Source organism: Bos mutus, chromosome 27 (assembly GCF_027580195.1).
Source record: "Bos mutus isolate GX-2022 chromosome 27, NWIPB_WYAK_1.1, whole genome shotgun sequence".
Lineage (NCBI taxonomy): Eukaryota > Metazoa > Chordata > Mammalia > Artiodactyla > Bovidae > Bos > Bos mutus.
In genome coordinates this window covers 3185927-3206169 of record NC_091643.1, presented here as the reverse complement: position 1 = coordinate 3206169, position 20243 = coordinate 3185927, and the positions used below count along the sequence as shown (strand labels likewise).

At 44.2% G+C, this 20243-nt stretch overlaps 1 protein-coding gene across 1 annotated transcript in view; it reads right to left on the bottom strand.

Annotated features, from left to right (window-relative positions):
- UBE2E2 (ubiquitin conjugating enzyme E2 E2) overlaps positions 1–20243 on the bottom strand; it is a 359622-nt gene that overhangs the window by 35321 nt on the left and 304058 nt on the right. Inside the window, exon 5 of the mRNA XM_070364399.1 lies at positions 17229–17376. Coding sequence (XP_070220500.1) covers positions 17229–17376 — 148 coding nt within the window. The remainder of the gene's footprint in view (positions 1–17228; positions 17377–20243) is intronic.

The following is a 20243-nucleotide window of genomic DNA, read 5'->3' as shown; positions in this document are numbered from 1 at the left end:
TTTTTTAAAAAACATTTTTCTGGGTGAAAGAAAGGTTAAAAAAAGTTAAGGAGCAGCATGGGGAGAAGACAGTCCCTTCAACAAGGGTGCTGAGAAAACTGCACAGCTGTGTGTAAAAGAACGAACCTGGAGCATCGCCTCACAGCACACACAGAAACAAGCTCCAAGGGGATACAAAAACACATACAGAAACAAGCTCAATGGGGGTTTAAAGCCTAAACATAAGGCCTGAAACCATACAACTCCTAGAAGAAAACACAGGAATCCACTCTTTGACGTAAGTCTTGGCCATATTTTTTTGGATCTGTCTCCTCAAGCAAGGGAAATAAGAGCGAAAATAAACAAACGAGACCTAATTAAACTTATAAGCTTTTGCGCAGCAAAGGAAACCATCAACAAAATGAAAAGACAGTCTACTAAATGGGAGAAGATACTTGCAAATGATATGTCTGGTAAGGGGTTAATATCTAAAATATACAAAGGGTTCACACAATTCAACACCAGAAAAACAAACAACCCAATTAAAAAAAAAAAAAGGGGGCAGAAGACCTGAATAGACATTTGTTTCAAAGAGGCCATACAGATAGTCAACAAGCAGATGAAAAGATGCCTGCACCATCACTCATTATCAGGGAAATAAATAGAAATCAAAACCATGAGGTATCAGCTCACACCTGTCAGAATGGCCACAATCAAAAAGACCACAAACGATAAATGTCGGCAAAGACGCGGAGAAAAGGGAACCTTAATTCACTGCTGGTGGGAACGTAAATCGGTGCAGCCACGACTGGAAACAATATGGAGACTTCTCAAAAAATTAAAACTAGACCTACCATGTGATCCAGCAATGCCACTCTCAGGTATATATTAGAAGAAAAGGAAAACACTACTTCAAAAAGGCATCTGCACCCCAGTGTTTATAAGAGCATTATTTACAGTAGGCAAGACAGGGAAGCAAGCTAAGTGGCCATCCACAGACTGAAGAAGATGAGATATTTACATATACACACAATAGAATGCAGCTCAGCCATGAAAAGAACGAAATTCTGCCATCTGCTGCGACGCGTACGGACCTAGAGAACACACAGTCAGTAGCCTAAGTCAGAAAGAGAAGAGCAGACGCTGTGTGTGTTCATCGATACACGTGGAATCTAAAAAAATGAACAGATGAATATAACAAAACAGAAGCAGCCTCACAGATGTGGAGTGACTACCAGTAGAGGCGTAGGGGCAGACAGGAGAAGGGAAGGAGGTGAGAGCCAGACTGCTGTGTATGTAACAGACAGGCTGTGCTGTGCTGTGCTTAGCAGCTCAGCCGTGTCTGATTCTGCGACCCCACGGACTGTAGCCCACCAGGCTCCTCTGTCCACGGAATTCTCCAGGCAAGAACACTGGAGTGGGTAACCTTTCCCTTCTTCAGGGGATCTTCCCAACCCAGGGATGGAACCCAGGTCTCCCTCATTGCAGGCGGATTCTTTACCAGCTGAGCTACCAGGGAAGCCGACAGATAAGCTACAAGGAGCGTCGGTATAGCACAGGAAATACCAATATTTGGTAATAACTTTAAAGGAAGTATAATTTACAAAAATCTGAATCGCTATGTTGTACATCTGAAACAAATGCCAGAAATTTACTATACTTCGACTGGAAAAAAAGAGAGGTAGGGCAGCAGGCAAACAATAAGGGTAAAAAAGAAAGAAAAAGAGAAGACTCAGCAAAAAAACTAGGAGACTGGAAATACAAATAAAAGAGAAGAGTCCTGCTGGAGGGCAAAGGGAGAGAGGAGAAGGGATTGCCAAAGACAGATGCGCCCACTGAAGCTCTGCCCCACAGAAGCACATCGTCCCTGTGCCAGCTCGGTGGCACCTCTGCAGGACAGGGAGACCCTTCGGGCTCGAGGGAGCAGGCGAAGCAGAGCCCGGGCCAGGTGGGCTTTGTGCAGAGGGTCTCTGTTTTTAACAACAAAGCCCAGGGGGTGATGCGCAGCAGCGTCCCAGGGCTCAGGGTGGCAGGTCAGAGATGAGGAAGGAAGGGCTCCTGAAGCTCTAGCCACTCTTTCAGAAGACGATGTGCGTTACACTACCTTGTGGATAACCTTGGCTGTGGCTCGCTGACTTCCTCGTGACTGCTCTTCCTATCAGGACTCCGGGAAGCGGGGGGTTGGGGGGTCTTTCGAAGGCAGTGATGGCCCGGCTGCTGTGGCCAGGCAGCGATGGAGTATGGCTCTCCCGGGATTGGCTGTTTCTATCCGCAAGAAGAGGAGCAAGTCCAGGGCTCCCCTCCGGAGAGGACCACTCTTCCCTCGGGTTTTCTCACAGAGCCGCTTCGTCAACAAATGCTCTGGGCACAGAGTGTTCACAGACAGTGAGGTCACAGGGGGGGCCTCCCACGGCTGCCCGGGCGAGGTCAGTGCTCTCAGAAGGTGGTCCTCCCTGCCCGCTCGGCTGAAAGGGGGACATGACAGCCACAAGGGGACTTGGACGGGGAGAAAAGCGATCGGGCGACTGGGGGGTCCGCGCCTCAGGCCGAGGGTCCTTCCGAGGCGGGTATTGCGCGTGCAAGTCACCATCCCGGAGGGCGTTTCATGCTGTGCTGTGCTGAGTTGCTCAGTCGTGTCCACCTCTGTGTGACCCCATGGACTGTGGCCCACCTGGCTCCTCTGCCCATGGGATTCTCCAGGCAAGAATGTGGGAGTGGGCTGACCCGCTCTCCTCCAGGGGATCTTCCAAACCCACGGATCAAACCTGTGTTTCCTACATCAGCAGGAGAATTCTTTACCTGCTGAGCCATCACGTTTTAAAAACATATTCACTTTTAAAATTTACATAAAGTAAAATCCATAAAGCAAATCCATTTACATAAAGTAAAAATCCACTTCCCAGGTGGCTCAGCGGTAAAGAATCCGCCTGCCAACGCAGGAGATGTGGGTTCGATTCCTGGGTTTGGAAGATCCCCTGGAGGAGAGCGGGGCAACCCACTCCAGTGTTCTTGCCTGGAGAATCCCATGGACAGAGGAGCCTGGAGGCCTACAGTCCACGGGGTCACAGAGAGTCAGACACGACTGAGCGGCTAAACAGCAGCAGCGAAATCCATGCTGTCTTTTGAAAAGCAGGCACAGGTGTTTCTGACAATAAATATCATTAGAACGATTCCATCTACTGATGAGTATTAACAGACCACGGCATTACAGATATGGACAGAGAAGGGGAGGGAAGTCTGAATTACAAAAGAAATCAACCAACCAAGAAATAGAACTTGGAGTTTCAGAAGTGGCATAGAGTGAAAATCTAAGAGAATTACACAGACAATTTTCAGTTACTTAACAATCTCATCATTTCCATTAAGACATATTCTAAATGTAGAAAAGACACCTGAAGCAAATCCCTGCCTTGGAATAACAGTGGGAACCTTTCCGTGTGTGTGGAGACCTGGAGACCACAGGGTAGCTGGACAACAGACAGGAAAAATACATCTTGTTGGAATGAAACCGCTGAGCAAAGCCTGACACAGTGATGTCTCTCCTGACACAGCTGTAAATAAACCCAGGCAGAGAATGCTGGGACGTTACGAAATGGTCCCCCTTGGACCTACCACAAGAGAAACTTTAATCTCTTATTATATGCCTCACTCTGCCAAAGAGAGTCAAATGATGTGCAATAAAATAGTTATGCTCAATAAAATAATTACCACAGAAACAGAGTAAGTCATAATAAAGCGCGTGGACAGAGGTGTAGAAAAGCAGCGGGATCATCACAAGGGTTAATGGAGCGACTGTGCCTGAGCATTAAATTAGTGCTGAACTACCTCAGGACCAGAGCGAAAATAAAGACGGGACGACAGGAAAGAGGACTCATTTAAAGAGTGAGACACTTATTACTGGCCCTAAACTTTAAAGACAAAACAAAACACCCACAGGAGAGGTTATCTAGGGGAACAGGAAAGACCTTTGACCTAAAAGATACAAGTCTTGCATAATTCTTTCCCTGTCATTTAAAACGAAACTTGCTTTACTCTGAACTGAGGGGCATTAACGAGTCCTTTTTCATCACTGCGATCTTTATCTTTAAATGATCTTAATTTAAGAAATAATTAAAGAGGACCTCCCTGGCGGTCCAGTGGTAAGGAATCCGCCTGCCAATGCAGGCTGGATCCCTGGTCTGGGAAGATCCCATGTGCGGCAGAGCAACTGAGCCCGTGGGCACTGCAAGTACTGAGGCCCATGCCCCTCAACCAGAGGGCAGCCCCTGCTTCCTGCAGCTAGAGAACACCTGAGCAGCAGCCAAGACCCGGCTCAGCCAAAAAGAAAAGTCAGTAAATAAATAAAACATTTTAAAAAAGAAATAATCAAGAAAAAGTTCATTAAAATCTAGCCTAAATGTTCTTGCTTCTTCAGAAATCTCTCAAGTAAGGGAAAGACAGTCTTTGAACCACGGGCTGGACAGAGAGTCCAAGTGAAAGTCACATTTCCATGTGAGGAAAGATGGTGTTTGTTTATATTAAGGGTCTGCTTCACTTTTCAATTTCTTATTTGTGTTTTCAGAGCCTTTCACTGACGAGGATGGAACAGGAATTTCAACAGCTTTAGCCAATATTCAAAAGAACATTAGACATCAGAGATCTGAAGATAATTTAGGGGGAGAAACACACCTCAAATACAGAAAATTTACTAAAGTTTACACGGAGAAATACATCCATTAACTGATTTTAGTGGAGGAAGACTTCAGTTTGGGGAGAGTGGAGAAACGGACAAGCGCTCGTTCCAACCACTCCACCATGCACTACATGCTTCTCTAAGGAAAAAACAGATGAGTGCTGATTTCTAAGTAGGAGAACCCCTGCGTGACACTCTCCAAACGTAAAACGAAGAGAATGTCCATCAGAAGATGATATGTACAGCAGCTTTTTAATGAGATCGACTTCTACACAAATAAAATAAGAGGATTTTATTACAGAGACAGCAATAGACTTGATAACAAAAACTGGTAGCAACTGCTGATCCATGTCTAGATTTATATTAAGGGACAAGAAAATCAGCACAGGGAGTGTTAAGGAGAAGTAGGTCAAAGCCAGGGCTAAGAGCTGAGGTCAGTGAGTCCAAATTTACACCAGATGAGACAAACTTAAAGAACAAATACACTTTGCTGAGTCCCACTGAACTGAATCTTCCCTTGTAGCTCAGACGGTAAAGCGTCTGCCTGCAACGCAGGAGACCTGGGTTCAATCCCTGGGTCGGGAAGATCCCCTGGAGAAGGAAATGGCAACCCACTGCAGTGTTCTTGCCTGGAGAATTCCATGGACAGAGGAGCCTGGCGGGCTACAGACATGGGGTCACAAAGAGTCAGACAGGACTTGGCAACTAAACTGCCACCACTGAACTGAAGTCTGCAGAGCCGCAAATGGAAATTAAATACTTCTCTTTAAATGACAGTTGATTTAAGAAAAATTTAGTAAGTATGTATTATTTTTATAAGAAAACACAAGAAAGATAATTCTACCTGAAAAAAGAAAAAGCCACTCCAGATATACAATCAAGGAGTATATACATCTAGAGCCCCTTTCTTTACCCAAGGTGTCCTCATCCACACTATGAAGACACACGTGGCCTGAACTGAGTTCCCCAAATGCAACTTCATATAAGTCAAAGGCTTCTTTGCCTAGTTACAATAACTGTGCCTTTAAATCAGCTTTCCAGAGAACTGAACAGACAAGCAAACAAAATCCTCCCACAAACAGTCATCTTTCACTTAAAAACTTTTACCAGATTGGACACAGGCTACTTTGAACTCAGATGTGATTGTTGCTGTTGTTCAGTCGCCCAGTCATGTCGGACTCTTTGCGACCCCATGGACTGCAGCACGCCAGGCCTCCCTGTCCCTCAGCATCTCCTGGAGTTTGTCTAAGTTCATGTTGATTGCATCGGTGATGCTGTCCAGCCATCTCATCCTCTGATGCCCTCTTCTCCTGCCCTCAACTCTTTCCCAGCATCAGGGACTTTTCCAGTAAATCAACTGTTCGCATCAGATGACCAAAATACTGCAGCTTCAGCTTCAACATCAGTCCTTCCAGTGAATATTCAGGACTGATTTCCTTTAGGACTGTCTGGTTTGGTCTCCTTGCAGTCCAAGGGACTCTCAGGAGTCTTCTCCAGCACCATGGTTTGAAGGCATCAATTCTTGGGCACTCTGCCTTCTTTATGGTCCAGCTCTCACATCCTACTGGCCCCTGGGAAGACCACAGCCTGGACTATATGGACCTCTGTTGGTAGAGTAATGTGTCTGATTCTCAACACACTCTCTAGGTTTGTCGTAGCTTTCCTGCCGAGAAGCAATCATCTCCTGATTTCATGGCTGCAGTCACCGTCTGCAGCGATTCTGAGCCCAAGAAGAGGATCTCTCACCGCTTCCACCACTTCCCCTTCTATTTGTCAAGAAGTGATGGGGCTGATGCCATGATCTTAGCTTTTTTGAAATATTTCATCTTAAGCCAGCTCTTTCACTCCCCTACTTCACCCTCATTAAGAGGCTCTTTAGTTCCTCTTTGTTTTCTGCCATTAGAGTGGTATCATCCGCGTATCTGAGGTTGCTGATGTTTCTCCCACCTATCTTAATTCCAGCGTGTAGCTCACCCAGCCCGGCATTTCTCATGACGTGCTCAGCGTTTAGGTTAAACAATCAGGGTGACAGCAGACAGCCCCCTTTACTCTCCTCTCGATCTTGAACCAATCAGTTGTTCCATATGGGTTCTAACAGGTTGCTTCTTGACCCTCATACAGGTTTCTCAGGAGACGGGTAGGATGGTCTGGTATTCCCATCTCTCTAACAGCTCTCCACAGATTGCCATGATCCACACAAAGGCGTTAGTGCAGTCGATGAAACAGAGACAGATGTTTTTCTGAAATTCCCTTGCTTTCTCTGTAATCCAGCAAATGTTTGCAATTTGATCTCTAGTTCCTATTCCTTTTCTAAACCCAGCTTGGACATCTGGAAGTTCTTAGTTTGCATAATATTGCAGATTAGCATGTAAGATTTTAAGTATGACCTTCCTAGCATGGGAGATGAGTATAACTGTCCGATGGCTAGCACATTCTTTGGTACCACGCTTCTTGGGAATTGGGATGAGGATTGACCTTTTCTAGTCCTGTGGCCACTGTTGGGTCTTCCAGATTTGTTGACATAATGAATGCAAAACCTTGACGGCATCATCCTTTAAGGATTTGAATAGTTCTGCTGGAATTTGATCACATCCACTAGCTTTACTAACAGCAGTGCTTCTTAATGCCCACTTGACTTCGCACTCCAGAATGTCTGGCTCTGGGTGACTAACCACACTATCATAGTAATCCGGTTTATTAAGATCTTTTTTTATACAGTTCTTCCATGTATTCTTTCCATCTCTTCTTGATCTCTTTAATGTCTACTAGGTCTCTACCATTTTTATCCTTCCCATCAGTCCTGGGTGTTCTTTGGAAGGAATGATGCTGAAGCTGAAACTCCAGTACTTTGGCCACCTCATGCGAAGAGTTGACTCATTGGAAAAGACTCTGATGCTGAGAGGGATTGGGGGCAGGAGGAGAAGGGGATGACAGAGGATGAGATGGCTGGATGGCATCACTGACTCAATGGACGTGGGTTTGGGTGAACTCTGGGAGTTGGTGATGGACAGGGAGGCCTGGCGTGCTGCGATTCATGGGGTTGCAAAGAGTTGGACACGACTGAGGGACTGAACTGAACTGAACTGAACAGAGGCTCAGATGTGATTAACCCTAAGTCTAAGCTAGCCATGGTATTTGGAATGTGACTCCACTGAAAAGATGCATTCTCTGCAGACGCAGAATTATACTGGACAAGGCTGAGGTCAGGGCTAGGGTTAACACACCAGCCTTATGTGACCTTTCCTTAGATAACATGTTCCTAGAGTAAATGCATCCTCCTACGGAGGACCAGGGTGGCTGGCACTTTTGTGTGTCTTTGCCCCAGAGAAGCAGTGTTATTTATTCATACACTGTAGCTGGGTGCTGTTTTCTAGAGTTCTTCTTCTGAAAACCCAGTGCTGACATCCAAAGCTCAATATAAAGACATCTCCTTGGACTTCCCTGGTGGCACGGTGGATAAGAATCCACGTGCCAATGCAGGGGACACGGGTTCAATCCCTGGTCTGGGAGGATCCCACAAGCCCGGGGGCTGAGAGCCTGGGCTCTGTAAGAGAGAAATCTCTGCTGTGAGAAGCCCCTTATCGCGATGAAGAGGAGCCCCACGTGTCACAACGAGAGGAAGCCCGTGCACAGCAACCAAGGCTCAGTGCGGCCAACAAAAGAGACTGTCCGGTTAAAAAAAAAGACCTCTCCGTTATACAAATTTCTCTCGTGGATCTGAATTAGAATGTGGATGACTGCGTTTCCACCGCGGGAGCTGGTCTGCACAGAAGTCAGGGGCTGGGGTCTGGGGTGATGGAGGGGCTCTCCAGGGACGTGATGTCACCCCACAAGGGCCCGCCTGCTCTCTTGCCCGCAGGCACACAGCAGCAGGCTGCTGTCAGTGGGCGCAGGCACCTCAGTGTCGCATGGGTGATGCGGGCGATGGGGGAGCTTCCCTGACAGCTCAGTTGGTAAAGAATCTGCCTGCAATGCAGGAGACTTGGGTTCGATCCCTGGGTTGGGAAGATACCCTGGAGAAGAGAAAGGCTACCCACTCCAGGATTCTTGCCTGGAGAATCCTATACAGTCCATGGGGTCACAAAGAGTCGGACACGACTGAGCGACTTTCACATCACTTTACCTCATAGGAAAGGCAGTGTTGAATTAGGGGGAAAAACTCTTGCACTTTTAAGAAAAAACAAATGGGGAATTCATCATTCAAGTTTAAAAATGCTTCACTTGCCTTCTTCATGGAATGTTCTCCAGCAGAAGGTTCTTCAAATACACCTAAAATATGGTGATTTGTTATTTTCCGCCAGGAACACACCTGTCATTGAGAGACATGTGCCTGTGGTTTAAAGGAGCGCCTATACTGCTCGGTGTTCAAAGTCCTCACTAACATGACACAAACCAGAAATTCAACACCCATAACAAGCACTGGGCTCAAGGATCTCTTAAAGGACAAACAGACACAGGAGAAAAAGAGAAAGACGTTATTGCTGTTGGGTAGGAATAATCAGTCTTACATTTTAGAAGCATCTTCTCTTCACACTGCATGTGCTGTTACTGACCGCCCCTTACCCGGGTCAGATATTGACTGGAAGGTGAATTAGAAAGGAAGAAGTTGGGACTTCCTGGGTGGCCCAGTGGGCAAGGATCTGCCTTGCGGTCCCCGGTCATGGAACTGCGACCCTGCACGCCTTGGAGGGACGGAACCTGCGAGCCGCAACCAGAGAGCCCGCGCACCTCAAGGACAGACCCTGCAGATCAGTGAGGATCTGAGTGCTGTAATGAACACTCGACGCGGCCAAAAAGTCAATAAATACTGAAAGCAGCAAGCAAGGGGAAGCACGGACGGCTCCTGAGCTGTGAGGGGGCTGGACGCTGGTGGGCTTCCGTGAAGTCTTCAGGCTTTCCTAACCACAATATTTTCCCAAGGTAACACAATCTCAAATACTCAAATTAAGAAGGCAAAACATTAAATCACCTAATGTTTCATCTACACACAAGTGAGTTTCTGGGCAATTAGAGGATTTTTATTAAACTTTTCAGAATTATAACATTTCCATATTAATAACAATAGGGTAGCATTAACAATTTGAAACGGGTGTCACTTAAATAGCTTATCTTCATTTCTCCTTATAAAACAAGACTTTCTTCAGTGGCCTACCTTCCATATTCGTTTCTGAAGGGCGCAACACACGCTGCACCCTTCAGAAATGAGTATTAATCTTATTTATGCACGAAAACCTGTGCTGAAGCTGACGGTTTCCTTTTCTTTTAAAAAGAGTTACCATGAAAATGAATTGTAGAAAGCAGTACTATCTGAGACTACTCAGCCCGTCTAAAAACGTACTTGCTAACCTGTAAAGATACCCCAACCCCAATATAAAGGTACGTTTTGAATCTAGATTAGGTGAGGGATACATTAGGGTTCGTTATAATCATTTTCTCTATTTTTCTGAATGTGAAAAACTCACTTTCACTCCTTTCCTTGATAAAGCAGAGTCTCCAGGGTGCCCAGTCTAAACGTTTACCAATGTTTCCTATGAGTGCTTAGAAGGATTGGGTCTTCACTCCTGTAAAATTTCCACAGTTCATTAAAAAGGCCTGCTAATCAGGCTAACCTTCTTAACTGCACTGAAATGATGAGACTTTGACTGGACACGCTGTCCAAGGACACACCAATCAGACTCCTTACAGAGGATGAGGGGATGACCTCATAATGGTCGAGAAGAAAGTGGATTGGACTGCCCCCCGGGTCCGCCCCCCGCTTTAGGAACGCGGAGAGCAGCTCCTCCTGCTCAGAGAAGGAAGCGGAAGCCAGAGAAGCAGCCGATGCCAAACATAAGGATGTGTTCTCCTTGCTACCACTGGCAGCAGCTTCCCCGACCGCCCTTTGCTTACACTGAGAAGGTGAAACTTCACTGGCACATTCTAAGTTCAGCTCTTCCCATGTGTCAACAAATATGATAAAGCCTAGTTTTTGCCATTTTAAAAGAACCAGACCTACTAAGGCAATGGATTTAACTAGGAAAGCAACACAGCTTTGGAAGGTTAGGATTTTTGGACAATGATCTATCAAAAAATAATAAACAGCCAATGTTCTTTTTAGCCTAGGCACTTTGGCTGTTCAGGAAAGACAGCAAAGAGATGGTTGTGTTAGAGAAACACTAACTTACACCAAGGAGAAACACTCAAGGTTAGCACACTGTGCCTTCACCTCTCACCTACACGCTGAAGCCCCCAGGCCTTTCCTGCCAACTCTGTCTCAAAGACGAATCCTTTTCACTTGTTTCACTGCACGGCAATCCGAAGTCTAAACCCACGGTTAGATAACTTAAACTCTCCTTTATCATCCTGTATTTCCTGGAAAGTCATTCAGCTGGATCTTTCAGTTTCATTGTTAAATACCAAAATACCTTGTAAAACAACTATAAAGCCTGCCTTTCTACAGAATGACAAAGTAGGGAAACAATCCGTCACATTTATAAATATATAGATCAAGGGGAATATCTCAGAATTGTTATTTTCTGTTTTTTTAAGCCTAATTTATGATGGTATAGAATAATTTCTGTGAAACTTCCTTAATTCACACAACTGAAATATTATATTCTTTAATGATGCACACACCCCGATTTTATTCATCCTTCTCAATGACGCCTCAGTTCTTCTAGAGCCTCCACACCCTACACGGCATGTTTCCAATCTGATCCGAGTAAGCCTATGGTCGCCACGGGAGCAGGGTCCCCAGGAGGCAGCAGCGACTCCTGAGCCAGAACCGAGGCCCTGCACACAGTACATTTTGTGGACTTTATTTACTCTCCTGGTATTTAAAATACCAGGTAGACTGATTTAACTACATACAACTACAGCTTTGTTTTTCTTGTATAAGGTGTCCGAGAAGATAAATGACTGCAAATTATAGACTATATCCATATTTGGAAGTCCTGATTAGAATGACTTTTGGAAATCAGCACGTAATATTCTCAAAGGGAAGCCAAATTTTCACAAAGAAAATAGCTTGAAGTTAGTGTATGTTGTACCATCTCTGTCTACTTTTTAAGTTTCTTGCTTGAATAAAAAGTCAAAGGCATCAGAAGAAATCTGATGTCTACACAGCCATCTGTAATGTCTGTTTTAGAAAAATCAACGTTTCTTCTTGGCATTCCTGCTAAAATAGCCTGCTTTGAAAATAGGTAGGTTATCACTTTTGCAGTTTTCTCTAAATTTCAGTGAAATAAATTATTCTCTGCCAGTTCTCAAGTGCAGGAGTAGAAAGGTTTGTGTTGCTGTCGTAAGCAATGGAATCCTCTTAAATTCCATTTATGTAGCTTTCATCAGTCTAACAGCTCACCACCTTAGTGTAAATAATGACACAAACATCTCTGTGTTAAAATAATTAATCCTGTCTCCACCACTCAGCAGTCACTAGCAACTAAAATTTTTAAATATTTAATAGCAACACAATTTACTATGTAACCATAACCAGGTCAAAGACAAGCAATTAATAACGATCAAAGTTAAGATATCTGAGACGACTGGTGGATAAGGATTGTATTTGTTGTTTACATTGAACAGTCTGTAAGAGATGTGAAACCAAGCGCAGTGATGCTGGGGAAGGGGGGCGTTGGAACACCATGGCCAGGCCACGGGGAGAGGTTCCTTCCTCCACTGAATCCGTCTGCAAGGACCAGAGCTCCTACCAACGACACTGCACTGCGTGTACCCTCGGCTTCCTCGCTGTGTTAAGACAGAGGGTTAATTCGCTGCTGTTCTTAGATCTACTTGTTCTAATGAAGATCTGCATAAATCAAAGACTGGGAGTAACCAACCCCAGATTCTTATTTGGGAGGTGATGGAGGGAGGGGGCGAGTGTGATGTTTGTGGGTGCACTCAGGGCACCTTCTGGCCTGGCTGGGGCAGCTCTGCCTGCTTGAGAAGTGGAGGACGAGGACCTCATGGCTGTTTATGGATGCGGGGCCCTGCTGTCCAGGCTCTCCACAGGCAGCCTGTGGTCTGAAGCAGGTGACCACGGATGAGATAAAGGGTGCATTTGCAAAGAACTCAGTATGGATCTTTAAAAGGAAAGCATGTATAGAAAATTCATAATCGCCATTTCATTTTCTTATGCCTAAAAATTTCTGGCAACAATTCCTCAATATCAAATACTCTGTTTTCCAACTTTTGATTATCTCCTAAGAGCCATGTCTTGGGGGGAATTTTTTTCACAATGCAGCATCAAAATCACATTATGAATCAAATAACTTCATCAGAGGACAAGAATCTCATGACATCTCCTGAGGCAGGCACTATCATTAAACCTGTTTTACAGACAAGAAGACTGAGGCAGAGAGGAGTCAGTAATCTGATGCTCACAGTCAGAATCACCGAGAAAGCTTAGCAGCTAAGCAGAAATTTAGAGCAACAAAAGGCCTGGATGGTTCTATTAAGAACACGCAACAGAGACAGAGGCTTAGGTACAAATGAACTCAGAGTGTGGAACAAAAAGTTTATAACCACCAAGCTGTCTTTCCAAAATTTCCCCATATTATGAAATGCCAGCATCTCCCATTTCAGCACTTAGGGAAAAACAACAGCCACAGTGGAAGAATCAAACAAGGTCATAACCCTTTCAAAAGCCGCAGGAGCGCAGCAGAGAGGAGAACTGAGATGAGTGAAGCGATGCCAGACGATACGAAGATTCATGAAAAAGAGATTAATGTTTCTGGACACTACTCTGTGAATAAAGCCTCTGCGACAGGAAACTGCTGACCTTTTTTTATTTCCTAACTGTCAGTATCCTTAGGATAGTTCGTTTTGTGTGAAGGAAAGCACCCATTATTAATAGTTATAGGTCTGAAGACCATTACGCAGGCAGATTTTAAATAAAGGATATGCTAAAACAGCTAAGCGTTTGAAAAAAGCCACAAAACAGCAAAAACAAACTTTAAAAGATGAAATTAAGTAGAAGAGAGCTTAAATGTTACATATGCTTGACAGAGTGTTTACAAATAGGAGCGTTCCATGAAAAAATGGAAATGTGTTTACAAGTGTAAACTTCAGCGACTCCTGGATGAAACCGTGCTTACTGCGCAGGACCGCCGTCAGGGGAGCCGGGAGGCTGCTGCTGACCTTTGTTTTTATCAAAAAAACATTTATTTATTTCGGCTGCACTGGGTCTTAGCTGCAGCAGGAGGGATCTTTAGTCGCAGCAGGAGGAGCCGGTTCCTCAGTCAGGGATGGAAACCGAGCCCCCAACACTGGGAGCGCGGAGTCTCGCCCCGGACCGCCAGGGGAGTCCCTGGTGCGGAGCTTCGGGCTTCTCAGCCTCTACCGCTCCGGCTCTCTGTCCTGGCAGCGGTCACGGCCACCCGCCGGCGGCTAGCCCTGCGTGGGCAAGCAGGCGCCGCGTCGGGCCCAGGGGCCCCCTGCCAAGCGTGGCCAGCCCACGGAGGCCCGCAGGGAGACCCCCACCACGGCCCCGGGACCGAGCGCTCGGGGCACCCTCAACGGCCTGCGCGCTGTCGGACACCGCCCTCTGAGCGATCCTTCCCCAGAGATGAGAGGGTCTCAGCACTCCTAACACACAGCGTTACAGTTTATGGACGGAGGAATTCAGGGCTAGGCTTTCTTCAGATGAAAAGTCCCAACGTGTCAGTTGCCCAGGAGGTGGTGTGCGAGAGAGTCTTCAATTCTACCTTCTCTCCGTTAAATGCAGCCTCCTGGGCTCGGATCGCATCTCATGTTTGTACATCTGGAGTCCTAAATACTCTGGGAAATAACATCAAGAGCAACCCGTTACTGTTTATAATGGGTTTTCACATACATCATCTCCTTTTAAACTCACAGGAATCCTGTGACTTAGGTACAGCTGAGGATAATCTCTGTTTTATACAAGAAATGGAGGCTGAGCAAAGTTAAACGGCTGGTACAAGGTCACACCGGTAATAAACAGTGGAGCTGGTTTTGAGATCTATATTTGCTGACTCTATCAAGCAAGACAGGGTGTGTAGCCTTACCCTGAAACATTTGCTTTGAATGGGCCAAATTCTTGGAAGAGATAAATATAAATTAAGAGAAAAGTATGAAAAAAGATGACACCCTCGCCCCAGTTTATGTCGGAACAAGAATGATAGCCCTCACAAAGTTGGTTAAACCTGTGTCTTTATTGCAAAACCTACTTCTGAGCTGACAGCATTTCTGGTGTGAAAACAGCTGCATGGATTCAGTGCAGGAAAGTCGTTATTCATATCCTGTTAAACCTACATTTGTGATCACATGAAAATAGGCCAGATTGAAGTTCAACATAAATCTGGAGAAAAAAACTGACAGAGAATGGAGGGAAGGGTACCAGAAAACAATGTGAAATAAACCCACCAAACAAAACAATGGACATTTTGACTTGTTTTGGGTAATTTTTTTTTAAGACTCTAGAAGTGTGAACATAAATATACATATAATGATGTACAAATTAGAAATCTTTTTTTATGTGTTAAAGGATGAATATTTAGTTTGTTACCATGTACTTTACAGATAAGATTCTATTATGATACCAGATAAGCCATCTCTAGTTGGTGAAACTTAAGGAACATTGTTAGCTTTAGGCTTTTTCTTAATATTCATAGCATGATCTTCAAAATCTGTTTATGTGATTTTGTTTCCATCAAGGATGATTTTTATAAATGCTTTTTTTTTTTTCCTGTGGAATGTATCTGTAATTTCCTGTGACACAGAAAAAGGAAACTAATTTATGGAACAGAAACCTTTCGAGTGCTGAGAGAAGGCTGTTCTGGAACGCAGGAGAACAGGGTGACGGGTCCATTTCTGTTAATGTGGTTCCCACTAGGGTAAGGCTGTCTCTTGGCACCAGTGTCCTAAGTGTGACCTGATGCCTTATTCTATGTATATTCCATGTATAAGAAATTTACCTTGTGGTCAAAACTGCCTCATAGATAGTAGAGTCTCAAAAATTTATTTTTCTTTCTTTCCCTGAGATACAATTGACACACAAAACTGAGTTTAAGGTGTACAGCATAATAACTTGACACAAAAAGTTTCTTGAATAAGTGACTTACCTCTCAAAATAAATTTTTTCTCTAAAAAACACTGCCCTCCAAGTATCAGCAAATGCCAGAATTACTTTCTGGGAAGTGCGGAGGCAGATTGTAGTCCTGTGGTGCAACATTTCCCAAAGGAAATACCACATACAAGAAAAGTGTTTTGATGACACAACCTCCAAATGAGGTTACACACCATCATACCAACAAATGGGATTGAAACAGGAATAGTGAGATTGAAAGAACAAAGTGTATGTTCAGTTTTAAATTCGTGCATCACGGTTGAACTACACAATCTGGCATTTGGTATAAATTAACTAAAAAACATTTTATAATCTTGCACAATTATATTTTAGTTTCTTGGTGTTAAGAGCATTGATTTGTTATATATAGTTTACATGTATCACAATTTAACTAAATGTTTTTAAATGTCATTAAAAATAATTTTTTACTACTGAAAAACAGCAAACATACAAAGATGGAAAAGATGACAATTTCTACACGCTTTATTAACCAGCCCGGGTCCCAAGAGAGATCCTAGTTCCCACTTGCCATTTCTCTCTGAAACTTCGCTTGTCTATTGAGTGCATTTCCTGAACTTGGAAGACGGAATCCCAAAAAGTATTAAGACTATTAATTAAACACTGAAAGAAGAACTTCTCACTGAGAATATCGATGAAAACCCCAATGAAAACCCTTTGGACTTCTGTTATTTTCCCCCCAAATCCCCAGATACGTAAACTATTGGCAGTTGGCTTGTCTTTGAGCTAGAAGCGGCTGGGCAGAGCCGCGCACTCACACACCCAGGAAGACCCGGAAGGAGAACTCGCGGCCGGAAGCACACCAGCAGGCAGGGCGTGGCCACGGCCCCGCTCGCGGCCCTGGGAGGCAGCGTTGCCCTGTGGCCTTGCCCGGCGTTTCCTAGCTCAGGAGCTTTTCGGCTCTTAACGGCTTGGCTCGTAAGGACGCGCGGTTATGAAAATGCCAAATGGTGACCTCTCCGTGGTGCTGCCTGAGGGGCTGTTGGATTTTAATAGTCCTCATCTCTCAAACGAGCATCTTCTGGTGGGCATCTAATTAAAGATTGCCAAGTCGCTTCAGTCGTGTCCGACTCTGTGCGACCCCATGGACTGCAGCCTACCAGGCTTCTCCGTCCATGGGATTCTCCAGGCAAGAACACTGGAGTGGGTTGCCATTTCCTTCTCCAAATTAAAGATTAGGCTATTCAATTTGAATTCCTATTTATGATTTGGCAGCAGAATGTGAGGCATTCTTTAAATGCACTTCCCCATATAAAATGATTTTTCATTCACTCTGATTACACACTGTGCTTTCTCCTTTTTGGCAAATAATGGGTTTTAAAAAGACTAATGACTGGACTACACTGAAAAAGAAAGGAGTTACAAATGATGGAAATTTAAAATCAATAATAATAAAAGTAACCGTGCCAGTGGTGGTCCTGGTGGTAAACAGCCGACCGAGGGCTGATGCTGCAGCCTGGCGCGGCTCCAGCCCTCCGCCGCTGGGAATCTTACCGGGGTTGCAGTCTGTCAGGAGGGAGCAGATGGACAGGAGCACTTTAGAGATGGTGAGGGCCGGGCTCCAGTTGTCCTTCAGGATGTCCAGGCAGATCACGCCTTGGCTGTTGATGTTACAGTGATAGATTCTGGTGCGGAAGGTGACCTAGAAGAAAACACACAGCTGCCGTAAACAGCCACGCCGCTGATCTACTTTCATCTTTAAAAAGTTTTGTTGGGAGTACAGCTGACTTACAAGATTGTGTTGGTTTCAGGGGTACAGTCAAGTCATTCAGTTATACATACACATACATTGATTCTCTTTCAGATTCTTTACTCATATAGGTTATCACAGAATATTGAGTTCCCTGTGCTATACAGTAGATCCTTGTTGGTGATCTACTTTATATATAGTAGTGTGTGTATGTTAATTTCAATCTCCTAATTTATGTTTCCCCCTCACCCCCAATCCACTTTGGCGGCCATAAGTTTGTTTTCTATGTCTGTAAGTCTATTTCTGTTTTGTAAGTAAGTTCATTTGTACAACTTTTTCTAGATTCTACATATAAGTGATATCATCTGATATGTCTCTGACTTACTTCATTTAATATGATAATCTCTACATCCATCTATATAGCTGCATGTGGCATTATTTCATTCTTTTATATGGCTGAAAAATATTCCAGTGTGTGTGTGTGTGTATATATATATATATATATATATATATATATTTTAAAAACCACATCTTCTTTATCTCTTCCTCTGGGCATTTTGACAAAGGAAATGGCAACCTGTTCCATTATTCTTGCCTGGAAAATTCCATGGACAGAGGAGTCTGGTGGGCTGTAGTCCGTGGGATTGCAAACAGTTGGACACAACTGAGCACATACACACACACACACACACAACACACACACACACAACGTACACACAACATACACACACATACACCACACACACACACCACACACACACACATACCACACACACACCACACACACAACGCACACACACACACACACACACACACACACACACACACACACACACACACACACACACACACACACACACACACACACACACACACACACACACACCACACACACACACACACACACACACACACACACCACACACACACACTCACACCACACACACACACACACCACACACACCACACACACACACACACACATACACCACACACACACACACACACACACACTGGACACTGAGGTTGCTTCCATGTCTGGGTTATTGTAAATAGTGCTGCTATGAACACTGGGGGGCATGAATGTTTTCATATTATGGTTTTCTCCAGATATATACTCAGGAGTGGGATCCCTCTTTAAGAACCTCCACTGTATTCTCCATAGTGGTTGTATCAAACTGCATTGCCACCAACAGTGTAGGAGGGCTCCTTTTATCCACATCCTCTCCAGCATCTATTGCTTGGAGACTACTTGATGATGGCCATCCTGACTTGTAGACACACCTCTTATTAGACAAAATAATCCAAGGGTCATTGGCTGGATCCTGGAGAAAGCAAGGGAATTCCAGAAAAATATCTATTTCTGCTTCACTGACTACTCTAAAGATTGTGACTGTGTGGATCACAACAAACTGTGGAAAATTTTTAAAGAGATGGGAATACCAAACCATTTTAACTGTCTTCTGAGAAACATGTATGCAGGTCAAGAAGCAACAATTAGAACCAGATATGGGACAACTGGCTGGTTCAAAATTGGGAAAGAAGTATGACAAGGCTGTATATTGTCACCCTGCTTATTTAACTTATATGCAGCATATGTCATGCAAAATGCCAGGCTGAATGATTCACAAGCTGGAATCACGATTGGTGGGAGAAATATCAATAACCTCAGATATGCAGATGACACCACTCTAAAAGCAGAGGAACTAAAGAGCCTCTTGACGAGGATGAAAGAGAAGGGTGAAAAAGTCGGCTTAAAACTCAACATTCAAAAACTAACTCATGGCATTCCGTCCCATCACTTCATGGCAAGTAGATCGAGAAACAATGGAAACAGTGAGAGACTTTGTTTTCTTGGGCTCCAAAATCACTGCAGATGGTGACTGCAGCCATGAAATTCAAAGACACTTGCTCTTTGGAAGGAAACTTGAGACCAACCTAGACAGTGTATTAAAAGTAATGTATGGATATGAGAGGAGGACCATAAAGAAGGCTGAATGCCAAAGAATTGATGCTTTTGAACTGTGGTGTTGGAGAAGACTCTTGAGAGTCCCTTGGACTGCAAGGAGACCAAACCAGTTAGTCCTAAAGGAAATCGACCCTGAATATACATTGGAAGGACTGATGCTGAAGCTGAAGCTCCAATACTTTGGTCACCTGATGCTTAGGGCCAATTCACTGGAAAAGACCTTGATGCCGGGAAGGATTAAAAGGCAAAAGGAGAAGAGGGTGACAGAGGATGAGATGGTTAGTTAGCATCACTGACTCAATGCATATGAATCTGAGCAACTCTGTGAGACGGTGGAGGACAAAGGAGCCTGGTGAGCTACAGTCCACGGGGTCACAAAGAGGCAGAGACGACTGAGCGACTGAACAACAACAAACACTTAATTGTTCCTTCGGCACACAAGAAGAATCAATAAACAAAATCTTTATTTCAGAACTTGTCATTCTGGGCACAGAGGACTAAACTCCAGTGGCAAGGTCATGACATTCTGCTTCTGATGAATTCTAATCATTTAATGAAAGTCTAATCATTTAACGAATGTTCTGGGGATTGAGTTTACTCTTGGTGCAACTGCAGGAATGCTTCTAAGGCGAAAACTGACTCAAGGCTCTAAAAAAAGTTCAAAGAAGGAAATGTTCAAAAGTAAAAACTTGAAAGGAAACTTTTCTTAGATTCCAATTATTTGAAGGATTTTGTACATTTAGAAAACTTAAAAAAACATGGCAATATTACAAAAAGGAAATGAATATTATTCTACGTTACAATTTAAAAACATGAACTAGAGCACGTATGTAAATAATGCAATTAGTTT